This window comes from Lonchura striata, chromosome 1 (assembly GCF_046129695.1).
Source record: "Lonchura striata isolate bLonStr1 chromosome 1, bLonStr1.mat, whole genome shotgun sequence".
In the NCBI taxonomy this organism is placed as follows: Eukaryota; Metazoa; Chordata; class Aves; order Passeriformes; family Estrildidae; genus Lonchura; species Lonchura striata.
Genome location: NC_134603.1, coordinates 20,702,382 through 20,719,539, shown reverse-complemented (window position 1 = coordinate 20,719,539; position 17,158 = coordinate 20,702,382). Strand labels below are relative to the sequence as shown.

At 43.0% G+C, this 17,158-nt stretch overlaps 1 protein-coding gene across 1 annotated transcript; it reads left to right on the top strand.

The window, feature by feature from the left end:
- Positions 1 to 695: 695 nt before the first annotated feature.
- Positions 696 to 16,648, top strand: CTHRC1 (collagen triple helix repeat containing 1). Its single transcript, XM_021546397.3, is given in 6 exon segments — positions 696 to 796; positions 8,767 to 9,169; positions 9,171 to 9,377; positions 12,386 to 12,607; positions 13,890 to 14,106; positions 15,244 to 16,648. Coding segments are annotated over 6 exon segments (1,293 nt in total). The 3' UTR covers positions 15,387 to 16,648.
- Positions 16,649 to 17,158: the final 510 nt, after the last annotated feature.

The following is a 17,158-nucleotide window of genomic DNA, read 5'->3' as shown; positions in this document are numbered from 1 at the left end:
GAGCTTCTGAGTGGATATTTCTCAGTAACCAGATGTGGCATGTTTGTTGCTCTACCCACTACTGTATTATTTTGCACCTAAAACACAAGTATTTTTTAGTAGGGCTGTGTGAGTTAGTACGTATTGCAATGTTTTTATTTCTCCTGTGTGAGAAACTCAGAACAATGCTGGGAATTGTTCACATGAATGCAGACTTATGAAGGAGTGAGGAACTTGAGCTAGTTCTTTCATCCTAATATTTACAGCATTTTTTCTTTCATGACCTCTAAAGACCTCCTTTGTTGTATTTGCAGATTGCTCATGCTGCCACCTTCTTAAAATACTGATTTTTAATTTTGTAGTGTTGATCCCCATTTTTAGTAAGTTCTGAAAAAAACTTGCTTTTGTGGTAACTGCTCTACAAAAGATAAATGCAAAGTAATTTTGAGGTTATAGCAAAAAAGAAAAAAATTGAAAAATTATCTATTAAAAATAGATAAATGATCAAAGAAGTGTGAACTACAAAGCAATAATCAAAACACTGACCGGCAGTGAAATGCATCAGTGGTAGATTGAAACTGTAGCACTTTGTGTGTTCCAGGGCAGCTGCACCTATAAAAACAGACTCAGAATTCCCAGGGTGATCATTGCAGGCAAAGAGGATGTGACCTCTCTGGGTGCTTTAATTGCCAAGTACCCAAGCAGTGAATGGGAAGATGAAGTGCCGTTTGAATGCTCACATCAATGATGAGGAGAAGGAAACAGAGAAAAAGAGGCACAGAGATGAGTCAGGGCCTGGAAGACTGACTGCCTTGTGGTGAGGGGCAGTGCAGAATCTCATAAGCAGCTTCTCTAACAAAAGGTATTTATTTCTTTGTTTTCCTCTTGTAATCTGAATGAAGTTAAACCATTCATGTTCAAAGGGCATTTCTGAACCTGTGAGAATAACTTCTCCCTGGGAGGAAGGGAGCTGATCTCCATCAGCTGAAGTTGTTTAATGGAGGTTGGCAATCTTCTGGAAGATGTGCTGTAAATCCAGCTATTTACATTGATACAGCCATTTTAATCTTGTTTTGTGCCACTGTTTGCAAGAAGTTAGACTATAGGATACTGACAGCTGCTCCAAACCTGGAATTATGTGTGCCAAATACTCTTTCTCTGAATGAAGATGTCATAAATCAGTTCAAATTATGCATTGCACTGAGTTTTCAGGTTGCATAGAAAATCTTTCAAAGGACAAGATAAATTTAGTGTATCAAATAATACTTGATTTGCACCTGCAAATAGATACAAATACAGCACCTGAAATTACCTATATAGTACTTTAATGGTGCATGTTGTTTATACTGTATCTTACTGCTGTATTTTGAGAAATGTATTTAGTGAACACTAGGTAGACTTTACCTAGACTGTAAATCTATGCACATAGTTGAAAAAATAAGTCTGTAAGTTTGAAAATATAAACAAAACAATGTTTGTAACATTTAAAATGTGCTATTACCAGAGAAGAAAAAAAACCAAAACTGCTGTATTTAAAACCTGTTTAAATCCTTCTGGTCTTTTAAATAAAAAAAACCCCAACAATTCAGCAATGGAGCACTAACAAGCTGAAGTATCACACTATTTTCTTTGACAATTGTTCAGCTGATTTACAGAGAAATGTAGCTCCTTTTTTCCTTACAGGATACAGAATATATTTGGTTTAAACAGTGAAATCCAGTTGAAATTCAGAAGCAAAATAGAAAAAAATTAATATGAAAAGTTGAGCTTCTTTAATAAAAATCAGTTTAGCATTCTGCAAAACATTGAGAAATGCAGTAGCTGAAGTTTGCTGTGAAGTTTGACCACCCAGTCTCAACGTGCTGTTTTAGAAGGCTGCACATCAAAGGACAGATTCTTCATCCTTCCCTTCACACTGGCCACTTGTTGGATCAGTCTTTGAAGGCATCTGGCTGCATTCACTGGTAAAGCTCACTGCCAGTATTAACCAGTGGTATTTGCAGTAATTGGGATGGCTGGCACCAAAGGCATTTCAGAGTCTCACGAGTATAGATATTATTTACTGCATGTTACCTTTTTTTTGCATTTATTCCTTCACACCTTTACATTTATCATACTTGTATTTTTTAATGGACTGGAGTTTAATTAAAGCAACTTACACCATGCATTCATGAGCTTTCTGCTTTGTATACCTAGAAGTGGAGCTCAGAATGTATTTCTGCTTTACAGCTTTGAAATCCACTTTTGTTTATTAACTGGATTTTACTTCCTATTAAAAAGCACTTGAGATTAAAAGTATAATTAAAGGAATAAAAACATGCCAGGACATTTATATCTGAGCTCTTTGTTAATGTTTATTCCCTGCATTTCAAACTTTGATCACTGAAACAAAATGTGAAATAAAAGTTTGCTTTCTTTCAGATTTTGTTAGTCAAAATAAAGTAATGGCGAATGAGCTCTTTAAACAAATAATGATCTACCTTCATTAAATGTTAGAGCTGGTTTCTTAGCACGGATAGGAGCTGGAGAGGGGAGTAGTTCCTTCTGTTTGGAAGAAAGCACTTTTTGTTGAAGGGCAGTGCTGAACAGGCACCTAGCACTGGGCAGAGGTGATGTGGAGGGACACTGACCTCTCTCTAGGAGAGCACACTCAGCTACAGCAGTACAGTCATGAGAGAACATCAGGTATTTTAATGGGAAAGGTATTTTAGGACTCATTTTTGCCACACAAGGTGAAGAGAAACAGCAAGAAGACATTTGGTCGCCATTGAGTAGGTTCGTCAGAGAGGTGAGGGGAGGATGATTAGACATGGCCAACAGGAAAAAGGATGTTCCATGCTGGTTGTGTATGAAGGACTAAGAAGAGAATGTGTGTCCCAGTTTATCTTCCTGATGTTCTACCTTACCACATGAAACTAGATCACAAGAAATTAATAGTAAATTTTTAGTTATTAGTTGAAGGCTTAAGCTATCTGGGAAGCATTCCTTCCAGAGCCAATTCCAGTAGTATCACACCTACCATCCAAGAGTGCAGGTAAGTCTTGAATGACCCAAGATGGAGGCTTTGAGGAGGCTGAAGCAGTTGAGTTCACTAGGTTTGAGTCAGTGGTGTTGCCCATTGGACACAGCCCTATCTGAGACTTGTTCTTCTCCTTCCAGATTCCTACAGGCATGGCTGTGATCCAGACATCCAAGTAAAGAACAGGTGGATGCACTGCAGGGATAAATAATCTAGACGTGAATCTGTGAAATGTGGAGACATGGCACTGATAGGTGTGATGTGCCAGAGGGTGGATGTAAGTGTGTTGGGCTGGCTGAAGTCAGAGCTCACCATGCAAATTAATTTATTTTTCCTAAAATTATTCTTAATTTTTTTTCTTAAAATTTTAGTAGGCAAGTTAACCTGAGAAAAACACCTAAAGATGCTGATAACTGTGATGAGGTTCTCTATGGAGAGAAATGGACAGTCACCAAACCAGCAGGAAAAGTCAAGAAAGCACGCACACACACACAAACACACACACACACACACACAAAAGGGAAAAAAGAAAAAAAAAAAAAGGAGGATTTTGCCTTTTAAATTAATATTACTTCAACATCATTTTTAGGGCACACACCCTGAAAGTTCCTCTACTTGACAATGGGAAATTCTGAACTCATAAATAAGATCTGTAATCAAGCAAGAGGTGCTGTAATTACAGCAAAGTTACAAGGACAGGAGCAAGGAAACCAACACTAAATTAGGCCTCACAAAAGTGTAATTAGATGAACACCTGCTGAAAAGATACAACTTAAAGAAGGGCTCAAAATCACATTTTTCTTCACAGGAACCTGGTGGGTCTTTTGCTGTTCTGACCAAACACAATTTCATCTCCACGTGAGGTGAATTTTAGGAATTCAGGTGTTTGATCCTTTCTGGTGCCATTGTACCAGTCACTTGTTGATGCAAATCAAATATGATTTCTATATTAGCACATAAAACAACTTAAATGCAAGAGTTTATCTGTTTCAATACCCTCAGGACTGAAGGATGACCCCACTGAGCCACTTGTGGTGAACCTCACTGGCCTGACCCAGCAGCCCCTGTCCATGCATTGCCCTTTCAGTGACAGCAGGTGATGTGTGAGCAGATGCTGGGGGTGGTCTCCAAAGTCCCACAGCTCAGCTTGCCTCAAGCCATGGCACTCTTTCACTGAGGTCAGTGTGGGCATGGGGAGCCAGGTGACAGGAATGCCACAGGCTTCAAGCTCCACCATACATCCAAGAAGCAGAGCTGCAGTGATCATCTGTGTTCCCATCTGTTGTTGTTGTTTGGCTCTGCTCATCTGTCTCTCTTCTGAGTTTTGTGCAAATGGACCAAACAGTTTGTTTCTTTCCCCAAATCTTTCATCTACAGGCTTCTGTACATTTTGTGTGTGCCTGCTGTGGTGGCTATTGACCTCTGGTTTCTGTAAGTCACCTTGAAGAGCTGCAGAGCCCTGCCTCAACCCTGCTCATATCTTGTTTATCCTGAGGAATTCCTTTGCAAAGGATTTACTGGACACAAATAAAACATTTCAAAGTTCAAGTCTATTCCTTTAATTTCAGGATTATCACTAATTTGAGCTACTGCCTTCCAAAACTGGAAGGACAAACTTCTGGCAGTGCATTTGATGAATGGAGTAGAAAAATGCAGATTGTGCCCTTCATTTGAAGAAGCCTTTCTGTCTGAATGGAGCACTGTATTTCACATCCTAATAACCATTTATTAGTACAGGATTTAAGGAAAGTTAGCTTTTCAGTTCTGTATAAACCTTTCTATTCATTGAGGTTTCATGAGGTAGCCAAGTGATTTTTCTACCACTGACTGATTCCCAGCCACTCCAATGAGCAAATGTTCCTCCTGAGACTCAGCTCTCCCCTTGCACATGATGATTCACTGGACACCCAGTGAATTTAATTTTGAACTGGACTGAAATAATTTTACCATTCTACAAGTCCTTGAACAACCAACCCAATCTAAGTGCACCCACTTCAATCAGATGTGCTCCTGGTGTCCCTGCAGACCCAAATGTTTCCATGGCTGCAGCTGGGATTGTGCCAGCTGCTCTTGGGAGCAGACTTGCACAGGCACAGACCAGACCCCTTCAGGGTCTGAAATTTGTAACCAGCAGTTAATGGAAACAGTATGGGTTTCTCATCATAAAGTTTGCACGATGGAAACATCTGGATGTCCTGAGTTATCCTTTATCAGCGAAGCAGACAGTTCTCCCAAATAGTTTTATTAAAGTTTATCTCTCTCTGACTGTTTGTGAATAGTGTTTAGTTTAAGATATTCAGTGCCTCCATTATTATTGTAGAAACACAGCTATAAGCAAATGCACCTATAAATCAACTGCTGGCTTGTCAGAAAAAAACAGATCTGCCTGGAACACCAGCAGGCAATGGAAGGAACTGTTTCCATAAGTTTTCACTGGTATCTGACCTATATTCTGGTCTTGACTTGCCAGAGACCATGTTAAAGTTTTCTCTCCATAGAAAACATAATTAATACGAGTAATAAAAAGTGTTGATTCTTTCATGTTTTCTATTATGTAAAAACACATTTCCTATAGTAATATTAAGAACTGCCATGTGCTTATTCAAAAATAAAGAATTAACACTTACCTTCAGGATTTTTTTTTCTCAGACTCAAAAAATGCTGTCCTCATGTATGTGAACACAGGAATTCTCTTCTACAAGACACACCTTTGAAGGGTTGACACATGCCCTAAATCAGATTTTAAGATTCAAATGTTAATATGTGTACCTGCAAAGCAATGCTGTAGCTAAAATACTTTTATCATTTTTCATAGAAGTTACTGGAAGATTTTTTTGTATCTGTGCTAGTAAAGCAATAAAATGGAGGGAGAAATGTTTTGGATTTTTTTTTACTATTACTCACGCTATATGAATCATATTATTTAAATTAAGAGGTGTTAGAAGGGTCTAAGGCCACAATCCCATTGATTTTTATGCCGTTCCAAAGATTTTTTTGGTGGAAGAAGTTGGAATCAATTTCTTAAATCTGTAATAAATTACCCAGGAGCTCTTTCTTTGGTTTTCTTCCACCGCAGTACAGACAGCTCTTTGTCTCCTTGATCAGACAGGCAGCCTGCAAAGAGCCATTTCAAAAATTCAACAGTTTTCCCTGATCTCAGCCTTTTACACCAACTTAAAACTCACCTTAAAATGTCAGTAATAAAGTGAACAAGATCTAAATTATGAACTCCACAGTTAAAAGCACCAAGAATGCTGAATGTTGTGATGCTGAACACTGCAGTGCTAATCTTGAGTGCTCTGCTGTTACCTGGGCTATAACAACATGCTCTCCAGAGTGATGCAGAGATCAGGCTGCCAGCCAAAGTCAAAATCCCTAGACATCCTCAGAACAGGGAAATGTAAGAGCAGTAAGAGTTAAAGGCAGGTGAAAAGTCCCAGTCTTGGCATTTACCTCTCTGGGCCTCTTTTGTCTCAGGATCCTCAGCCTTGAACTTTCTGTAATGTTTAGACACCTAAGTCTGGTGTTTCTGGTTCCCTGCAGTTATTTCACACTGCAGGACTGAATAAAAATTGAATTTAATAACAAATACTGGTTGAATTCAAACCAGTGTTCTAACAAACAGTATTCATAAACTGCAATAGTTTGGATAGGAAAGGCAGAGAGACCCAGTGACCCCGTGAATTTGTCCCTTGAATTTGAATGTTATAGCTGAGGTGAATGGAAACACATGTGTGTATGGGAACATCCTCCTCTCCAGATTTGTGTGTCTGGATTTTTGGGATGCTGAGAGGCTGTGTGAGGGGAAAGGCAGCTCAAGCTGCAGCAGAGAGACTGCACTCATGGCATCAGCCTCATTTATGGTGCAAGATGCATTGACTGTGCTACGGTGACCTTGTGGGAGCCTGCCCAGGCTGTGCAAGAGCAGACTAGCCAACTGGGAGATTTTAGTGACATTAAGAACAACTCATAATATTTGCTGATATGTTTGTGAGGCCTTATATAAAGGATAAAGCCTATATCATATGGCAGGATGGATAAAATGAAGGAATCACTAGTTGATGTAATATGGATCGTGGTCAGAGGTTGCTCAGGCAAGTTTATTACCAGTCCTAGGATCATGGTCAGAGGATGCTCAGGCAAGTTTATTATCACTCCTTTGAGCTGCAAAATAGTTAAGGCAAAATAGATCAGTATTTCTGATTAAATTTGAATATCTCACCAGCATTTGGCAGTGGTTGGTGCCCTCAAAAGCATTTAAATATCTCAAAAGCCAACAGAGCATAAGCCTAACAGATGGCAAGGCTTGCTTGGGCTGAAAAAGGCTAAGGAGGATGTTGACATTTCTGTTTCCCAGATGGAAATGCACACTGCAAGTCAAATGAGTGCTAGGAACTGCACAATGCACTCACCAGAGCTCAAAGCAGATATCCCACTGTTGTTTGCTAAGACCTTCTCTTACAGTACTCCTCAGTTTGCTTCCTCTGGCAAAGCCATTTGCAATTTCAAAACTTTCAAACCACACTCAAATATATGGTGAGCAAACCCAGGTGGGGAAATAATTGTGAACATCCATGCCAATTTTGTTCTCTAAAACCCTGAGTGATTGCCTTAGGAAAGCGCTCAGTGCTGCTGCACTGTGCACTTCAGCTGCTTCACCTTGCCTGAGGAAATTAATTCTGTAATGCCGAAGTTTGGCACCCTGTGAGGAGACACACCTTAGCAACAGCCTGTGTTGATGCTGAGGATCCCCAGCCCTTGGTAAGGACTCTTGTGTGAACATGCAGCTGACACAGAAATCAAACATTACCGCCTTCACAGCACTGCCATCAGCCCAGGCCAGGGGCAACAGGCTTTGCTGACAGCACTGCACAATTGCTCAATGAAGCCTCTGCCTGTGTGTGTTTGTGGATGCTGACTGAGCTGTCACCAAAGCAATTGTTACAATTAAGGATTTACATCATTCCAGAAATTTTCCCAGCAGGTTTAGGGAACCATTATTATTTTCCAGCTGGTTTTTTTGAAGCTGACAGGGTGTAACGCTGCCCTTCTTCACAAGGTAGGAGCCCTCACATCAGCAGTGAGGCTGACGTCAGTCCCAGCTCTCAGGACAGCGTGTGACAGGGTTGATGACAGCAGTGGGACTGGCCTGTGCTGTAGCTCTCTTTTCACTGCTCTTTACCAGCACAGACATGGAAAGGGGAGAAAGGCAGAAGTGGCTTAAAGTGCAGAGCCACATGAAGGGGTTCAGTCTACACAAAAATGTGGTTCCATGCAGCTTGTTGAATGACTCAACATCTTGTAGCATTCTTTCCTGCAGGAGAAATGTGTGGTTTTGTTAAATACTTCAGGAAAAGAAATGTGTTGAAGCTTATCTCCCCCTTCTGGAAACTCTACAAATCCCATTAAGTTTGCAGTATACAGAAGCTATGTCTGGAACATTTGTTATTTCTATTTTGAATTCTTGAGGACATATCACATCCTTTATTTTACAGTGCTTTCAATTCTAGAATGATGAAAAGCAATGTATGGTTTTACATTAAAGCAATATGAGGTGGTTTACACTGGGTAGCCAAGAACTTTCCTTCTGTTGCTATATTGACAATATTCAGTCTGGCAATGCCAGGTTTTCTGGAAAAATCCAAAATCCTCTATTGTTCAGAAGGATTTTGTGTCCTTACCTTGACTTCTGTTAAAGTGAAATCTGTGACCTGATGCCCAGCTGATACTTTATCACACGCTGCATCAGGATTCTGCTGTGGCATTAGGCGGTTTCTTGCAGACACAGCTACGAGTGCCGAGCAAACACCTGAGGACGTGGAAGGGAACCGCCTGGGGCTCCGGGAGAGCTCGGGAGGAGAGCCGGGAGGGGCTCCGGGAGAGCCGGGCATGGCCCCGCAGCGCTGCCGCCGCCCGGCTCGGCTCGGCTCGGCTCGGCTGGGCTTGGTTCGGCTCAGCTGGGCTCGGCTGGGCTCGGCGCGGCCGGGGGCTCCGGCGCGGCACGGGGAAAGCGCGGCGGGGCCGGCCGAGGGGCGGGAGCCCCCGGCCCCGTGCCAATGGCTGCGGGGGGGTGGCTCTGCCTGGCCGTCTCGCTCGGTTACAGGATGGAAATTCCCGGCCTCCCCGGGGAGGGAGCTCGGGCTGCGCGCTCTGAAAGGCTCATTTATCGCCGCCAGAGCTGCCGCCCGGAGCGGCGGACCCGGGCTCCTGCCGCAGCCGGCCCGGCGCGTCCCCGCCCCGCACCATGCCCCGCGCCCCGGCCGCCGCCCCGCTGCTGCTGCTGCTGGCGCTGCTGCTGGCGGCGGCCCCGCCGCACGGCGGCTCCGACAGCCCCAGGGGGAAGCAGAAGGCGCTCCGCCAGCGGGAGGTGCTGGACGTGGTGAGAGCGGCGGGGCCGGGCCCGGGAGCGGGGCGGGCGGAGGTGTTGGGGGAGCCGTGCGGGCGGAGGGCGGCTGGAGGAGCCACGCAGCCGCTTTGTTATTGCAAAGATAGGGAAAAAGCGGTAGATCAGAGGCTTTCGAAAAACCTCGCGGCGCCTCCAGCAGAGCAGCGCCGGTCCCGCGCTGCGGGCATCTCTCGGTTCGGTTAATTATGCCCTTGTTGTGCTGAATCAGGAAAAGGCGGAGAAGGGCTGGACGGGCTTTGACACAAACCGCAGGCTTTCGGCCCGGTGTTTGAGCGCTTTCCATCGGGCCGGGGTCGGGGATGGCGGCTGGAGCCGGCGGAGCCCGCGCTCCCCGCCGTGCCCGGTGCCGGGGGACATCGCGGCGGGAGCCGAGGCAGCGCCGCGGGCTGCGGCAGCGCCGAAATCTCACAGCCCTTCCAACATAAGTAGTAAACGCTGCTTAGTTCCTTCCAACACAAGCAGTTAACTGCAGTTTATCTCCTAAAATGCTAGTGGATAAATGTGAGTGATGAGAAAAACTATCTACATGCTCTGAAAACTATCTGCATGCTTACCGAACACATTTTCCTTGGAGTCGCATGAATGCATTATTTCCTTTGGCGGCAGGGACTGCACACCACTGTTTGCAATTCCACTGCTACTAGAAACCTGAATTCATTGGGACTATCCCATCTCAGGGATAGATGATGACAGGAGGGAAATTTTCCAGTCCTTGGAATGTAGAAAGCAGATGTGAAGGTATTTCTGTGAGTTGCTGGACTGCCGTTCACCGTCTATAGAAAATCACTCATATGACCATTTCTTCCATGATCTCCAGAGATCCCCTTAAGTGATGTGCTGGAGGCACCACTGCTAGCAAAGCTCCTTTTAGTTCACACTTCTTTATTGCCTTTTCACTTTTATCGTGGAAATTGAATTGCATTGCGAATAAGGAGTCTGTACACATGGATGGGCTAACATTTTTCTAAAAAGTATTTTAGGGTCCCTCATTTCTTTGAAATTGCTCAGTGCTTTTTGGATGCAGCAAAGTGCAGGTAAATCAATGGCAGCTGAGTCGTGCACAGCCCAGTGTACAGACTGCTTCAGCAGAAGCTCTGCTAGGGCAGAGTGGAGGCAGGACCAAGAGGGGATCCTGCCTTCTGTGGGTGTTTAAAGTATGTTTTATGCATTTCCAGCTTAAGAAAACATGAAAAAGACTTGACTTGGCAAGACAGATAATTTTAGTTGGAGTAGAGCCCAAAGCCCAGGTGACTCTTGTGCTCCCATTTATTTTTTGGGATGTTTCATGGCTGAGGTGCTCTCCCTGTCTGGCTGTGGGTGGCAGCTCCTGTGTGAAGGCAGATCAGCCCCTCTTGGTGTTTCTGGGGATGGGGGGCAATAGGCCAGAGCTCTGGTCTGACCCAGCTCTTGCCTGTTTCCACATCCGGATTTCTGTGGTGAGTAACCACATGCAAAACCCAGAGCCTGTCGCTGGGAAAGCAAAACCAGATTAAGTGTTGCTGTGTGAAATAGAAATATCTTTTCATTATTCTCCTGGGTTGGTGTGTGCTTTGCCAACCAGTCTTCTTTTCAACTAACTTTTCTAAAATATGGTTTTCTTCATGAAACTATTCCAACATTTCCACTGCCTTTAGCCAGCAGGATTTTCTTTGGTGAAGGTAGTAAGGGAAAGCTAGCAAACCCTCATCTGACTTCATGCTAGACCTCTCCATAGAGTAACTGATTTTACTTTTTGTGTGGCTCCAGCTAAGCCTGTGATGGCTCTGCTGGTTTTTGCACCAGAGCCTGTGAAAAGGCACAGCCTCAGTGCAGAAAATTCACCAGTCTGACAAAGAAATGAGGGTGGGGGCTGTAGTTTACAGCTCCTGCAGTGCAGACAGGGGCATGGCTGGCATGAGGGGGAATAGCTGCAGCACTGCTTCTTTTTGAAACCAGCGGGCATTAGGTGGTTTAAACTAGATAAAGACAAAGAAATGTGAGAAAGTGGAAGAGCAGAATACAGCTATCTGTGAGGATTTGGGATGAAGACTGGAGGAAGCAGTCAGTCACCAGATGGGACAGAGCACATGAAATAAAAGCCATGGCCAGCCCCTGCAGGTTCCTGCTCAGCATTCCCATGCCCAGTGCTCCTCCTGCATCCCAGCACTCAGGCTGCTGGGGGAGGGAGCTCTGGGCTTCACAAACCTACTCTCCAAGGTGGGCAGCCCCAGGTCTCAGGAGGTGAAAAGGCAATGTGTGTTAACATGGAGCTTGGGAGAGCAACATTTGACCTTTCCTAATACTGTGATATTAGGAAGGCTGTTAGTGTGCCCTCCTCCCATGTGTACCTTCCTACTGTTACAAACAAGAATCCTGAGTTCAGCTTTATCCCAGCGTGCATATTACATCCATATTACCATCCATTTGTGTCAGTATTGGAGTCTGAATTGTGGGGCTTGATTATCACTGTGTGGTTGTCACCTCCTCACCAGAGGAGCAGTGACAGGAGAACAGTGGCATTAACCTTTGCTCTCTATGAAATGGAAAATCTTTCAAAATAAATAAAAAAGGAAAAAGAATACTGAACACATATTAGCATAGACAATTATACAAGTAATGGTAGGTTAGGAGAGAGTAACTATTAACGTGTGACTTCTTTTTTTTTGTTTCTGTATTGAAATATTTTGACTTTTGTGAGGTTTTCCAACAGATTTTAATTCTTGGACTAGGTAAACTTTAAATTCTAGGATTTATGCATCTTTTTGTTAAAAAAAAATGCATTTTATTTTACAGCAAATTCTGTTGGCTCTGCTTATCTTTGAAAATTTATTCCTTTTTTTTTTTTTTTTTTTTCCTTCTGTGGAATAATTTTCTTGGAGATGCAGAAACAGCCCATTGTGGCGCAGCAGGGGGGTTTGTGTTTTGTTGTTATTCACTTGTGCTTGACTCGATTAGCCTCGGAGATAAGGGATGGAAGCAGCAAGATCTGTTCTGTCTTCCAGTATAATGGCATGTGCTTACAAGGCCCCAGTGGCGTTCCTGGACGGGATGGAAACCCGGGAGCCAACGGGATCCCTGGGACACCTGGAATCCCAGGACGGGATGGGCTGAAAGGGGAGAAGGGCGAGTGCATGCGGGAGAGCATCGAGGAGTCCTGGACGCCCAACTTCAAGCAGTGTTCGTGGAGCGCGCTGAACTACGGCATCGACCTTGGGAAGATCGCGGTAAGCCGGCTCTGCGCGGCGGGGCTGCAGCAGCCACAGCGGGCTCCGTCTGCCTCGGGGAGCAGCACCAGCCTCACAGATTCCCTGCTGGGGCCTTTCTCTGCATGCAAGGGTGAACTCCTCAAAGGCTTCACTACTTTGGATTGCTTCCAGCTGTGTTTCAGCTATGTGCCTGTTTCATTCCTGGAATAGGGTTTCGGAAGAATTTTGTAGCCTGTGTAAGAGTACATTTAGTAGACCAGATCTGTAACTCTAAGGCTGAAAGTCACAGTACCAAAAAAATACCTCTAGCTTGCCCAAAACAGGGCAAAGTTTTCACCATTTCAATCCTAAAAAGGGACGAACATCTTTAATCTGTTAATCGTACCCATTGTTATAACTCTTGCTTCATAGTGGTTATTCACTGAAACTCAGTTGCAGGATGCTACTGCAAAGGATCAGCTTTGCTCAGGAGCAGAATTGCCAGTGTCACCCAGACTGACACAAACAATCCGTCCTCCACGGCAGCCCTGGGTGTAAAACTTTTAGAAAAAATCCCTGCTCAATCCCAGCTATAAAGCAAAGCCCAGAGTGATTATAGCAGTTTAGCTGCTGTGCTATGGCTAGCAGGAGAATCAACTTTTTCAGCAAACTTTTCTTACTGCCTACCTTGTACTTACAGAACTGTCCATAGCTTTTTAAATTTATTTTCTTTTTTATTTTTTTCCATGATATCAAGCATTTTGAAGACAGGTTAACAACCACTTAAAAACCTGAAAGTTTATTTTTCAGTTGTGTAGCTTTTATTTCGTGCAAACTGCTCAGAAGTCTTGTGATAATTGATAAGTCCAGGATTTCTGTTAGCAGAGACAGAAACTGCTCTCTTGTCAAGCAAGGACTTCGGGGTTGGACTAGATGATCTTCAGAGGTCCCTTCCAATCCTTATGATTGTGTGATCCTGTAGCTTGAGTGCAGCTTTCAGAGAGTTCCCTTTACATAAATCCCAGAAGGTAACTAGGCTACCAACTTAACAGCAGGTGTTATCAAAAGAAAGAATTTCCATAATCCGTTTCTCCTTCACCATCTATGAGGTGCTGCTCCGATTTCATCTTTGCACCACAAGGGATTTTACGGGCTCTGATTTTTTCACTTTTTTTTTTTTTCCCCCAGAGGGGGCTAAAGAGAATAGCCAAAACATTTTGAAATAAATATATTCCTCAATCTGTGTCCTAAATATAAACATATAGAAAATAATTAGGCTCAAAGCCAAGATTTGTGCCACAGCGCCTTTGTCTCCCGTCAGGAATGCACGTTCACCAAGATGCGCTCCAACAGCGCGCTCCGCGTGCTCTTCAGCGGCTCCCTCCGGCTCAAGTGCAGGAGCGCCTGCTGCCAGCGCTGGTACTTCACCTTCAACGGGGCAGAGTGTGCTGGCCCACTGCCCATTGAAGCCATAATATACTTAGATCAAGGAAGCCCAGAGCTGAACTCTACTATTAACATACACAGAACTTCCTCAGGTGCGTATGCCGGGAGAGCAGAGACGGAGCAGAAGGCAGCTGTGGTTACCAAATGCAGAGTGGCCAACTCACACTTCTTCTCTTACTCTGCTCTCTCAGAGTTGACTATTGATAAGTAACAGTATAATAATTATTTATTAAGTGGTACTTTCTTGCTGTGGTATTTTTTGTGGTACTTATATCCTGAGATTTAGAAATGGAAGAGATTTCTGTCCAGACAGGTCTACTGATCTCTGCCACAACATGATTACAGAGACATTCTGTGCTGTATTAGCCTATGGAGAAACAGCCTTACTGCCAAGTAAACAGGGTCATCCTGGCTTAAAATACTGGTATTTGCACACTATCTGTGCAAAAATGAGACTTTTCTCCTGCAATTTCTACTCTGATTTCAGGTGGGGCTAGAAAGTATCTCTAAAGGAAATATCTGGGAGCAATTATTCATTTGCTTAGCAGAGACAAATTAGTGATTTCATTCAACATAAAAGGATGCGACACTAAGAAAAAGAATATAAAGTCTGTATCCTTTCTCCATTTTCCTCCCTGTAATGCATGACTACATGGAATCGAATGTCTAAAGCTATTATAGGATTTTTTCAGCATAGGGGTAGAGCTGACTCATCTTCATCACCCCACCTCCAACTAGTGGTGCCAGTGGGGCATCAGGAGTGCAACTTCAGGCAGAAGCAGTGACTCTCATGTGGAAAAGCTTACAGAGTGGTCATCACCCTGTAAACCTTAGCTGTAAACCAGGCATGGCTGGGCCCCCTCTCCCACCACTGCTAGAACGATGCTTGAAAAGGTATGGAGCCATATTCCAGCTCCCCATGTGTAAATCCGGGTATTTAAAGCTGCAGGCATACCTCCCACTGAGCCACCCCGTGGATGGTGATCTGCTTCAGGTACCGCAGAGTGTCAAACAGCAGCACAGACAGAGGCACTGCATGGCTGTAACTGATGTTGCCACATCTCTACATCAGAGTTTTTATTTCTGAAATGGTTTTAAAATTCTAAAAACTGTTCACATTTAACTAAATAGCAACAAGCTGCTGTTCTTAAGTATGTAAGTTCACCTTCAGTTGTGAAATACACAGGGATTGTGTCTGCTGAGATAACCTGATTTTTGTCTCTAACCAGTGGAAGGTCTGTGTGAAGGGATCAATGCTGGCTTGGTGGATATTGCCATCTGGGTTGGGACGTGCTCAGATTATCCACGGGGAGATGCTTCTACTGGATGGAATTCAGTCTCCCGAATCATCATTGAAGAACTGCCAAAATAACTTCCCTCCCTTTTTATAATACCTGTTTTTTTTAAAAAATTTGTACTATTTTTTTCAGAATTTATTTCAATAGAATTGGATGCAAGTACTGTACTGAAAGGCACTAAAGCCTTGCAACTGTAGCCTTTACCTTGTTTTGTACATGGCAGAGGCTTTTTATAATAATCATTTTAGAATACAAATATCAAAACCAAATTCACTAATATTTTAAATTTCTTTTTTGATGTAATAGCACCACTGTTTTTAGAAGTAACCATAACTTTTTGTATCAAATAAATAAGACCTTTTACAAAAAAAAAAATCCAGGTGATTTTATTGAACATTCATCTGTTTAAGGTATTTTACATGGTGTTATGATACATGATTTTTTTAGAAGGCTTTATAGATAAAGTTCAAAGAAAGTAAAATCAGGTGCTTGCTTTAGCCTTCAGAAAACATAGGTAAAATGCAGTCCTGTAAACCTGAATGCAGAATAGGAGGCTCCGCTGTTACAGCCTTGTCTCAACAAACTCCTGGTGATTTAACTGTGACCTAGACAATGTGGTAAGTGTTAAATACCTCATTATGAATAACTGAGCAAAACCAGACTAGGTAAGTGTTAAATACCTCATTATGAATAACTGAGCAAAACCAGACTATCTAAGCTCTTCTTCCTTCTCTTGCTTCTCAACAGACTGGCTTTCAGTGATACCTATGACTGCTCTCCACTACTAAGATGCAGACACTAAATAATTTTAGTTACAACACTTACATTTCATTGCTCCAATAAAATAATTCTCCTGGATTTAGCCTTTCAGATGTACAGAATCACTTTGATGTTGGTTAAAAGCTAGATATATTAAACAGTTTAGAAGATACAGAAATAAGACAGGTTGAAATGCCTAGGCTTTCCAAAAGGGAACTGGTAAAGTGAAACAATGATGTCACAGCTGTCTGAAAGTGACAACACCGATCATGCCAACAGACTATAAACTTCAGTGTTTTAAGTTTTGCCTTCCAAATGCTGCAAGTGACATACTCAAATTTTTTTTTAATTGTACACATTCTAAAGAGAAACAACAGTCATGTTTGTATCACAAAACAAATTTCACATTAACAAAATACAAAAAACACAAAAAGCATGTACAACATGCAAAAATCTCCACTCTTCCCAGAAATTAAAAGGAAAAAAAACCCATTAAATCTGAGATAAATGAACCTATTTCAGCTATTTAGAATTAAATCTCACTTTATTTTCTGAACAAGCTGTATGATTTCCCCCAGGCATCTCTTGGATGTAGCTCTTGCCTGTAGCTGTTGTTGCAGATACCAGGGGAGGACACCTGCAGTGACAGGAGCACTTAGGCTTGCCCAACTGCAAGATGGTGTGTGAGATTTGCTGCACGCCAGCAAGTTACACAGCTGGCATTTTGTCTCTGAAGAACTGCAATGTTTTCACTGGCTTGGACGATGGTTTTAAGGTACCTGAACACAAATAAGTTACTATGAGCTGAGCTGTGGTGTGAACTTACAGAACATCAGCTAACATACAGTGAGTGATTGTGCACATGCTCACAGCCTGTCCTTGCAGTTATCCTGAAGCATGAGTAAGCTGTTCTGGGCACACAGCACACTAATCCAGGGTGGTACCTGCACAGCTTTTTCTCTTTTATGATGTTTTCATGTCTTCACAATATATTTTGGACCCTGGGTGGTAGTTAATTCAGTGTTCCATTAAATTCATTCTGTGTACCAAAAAACACACAAAGCCCAGTAAGCACCCTCCAAAGGCA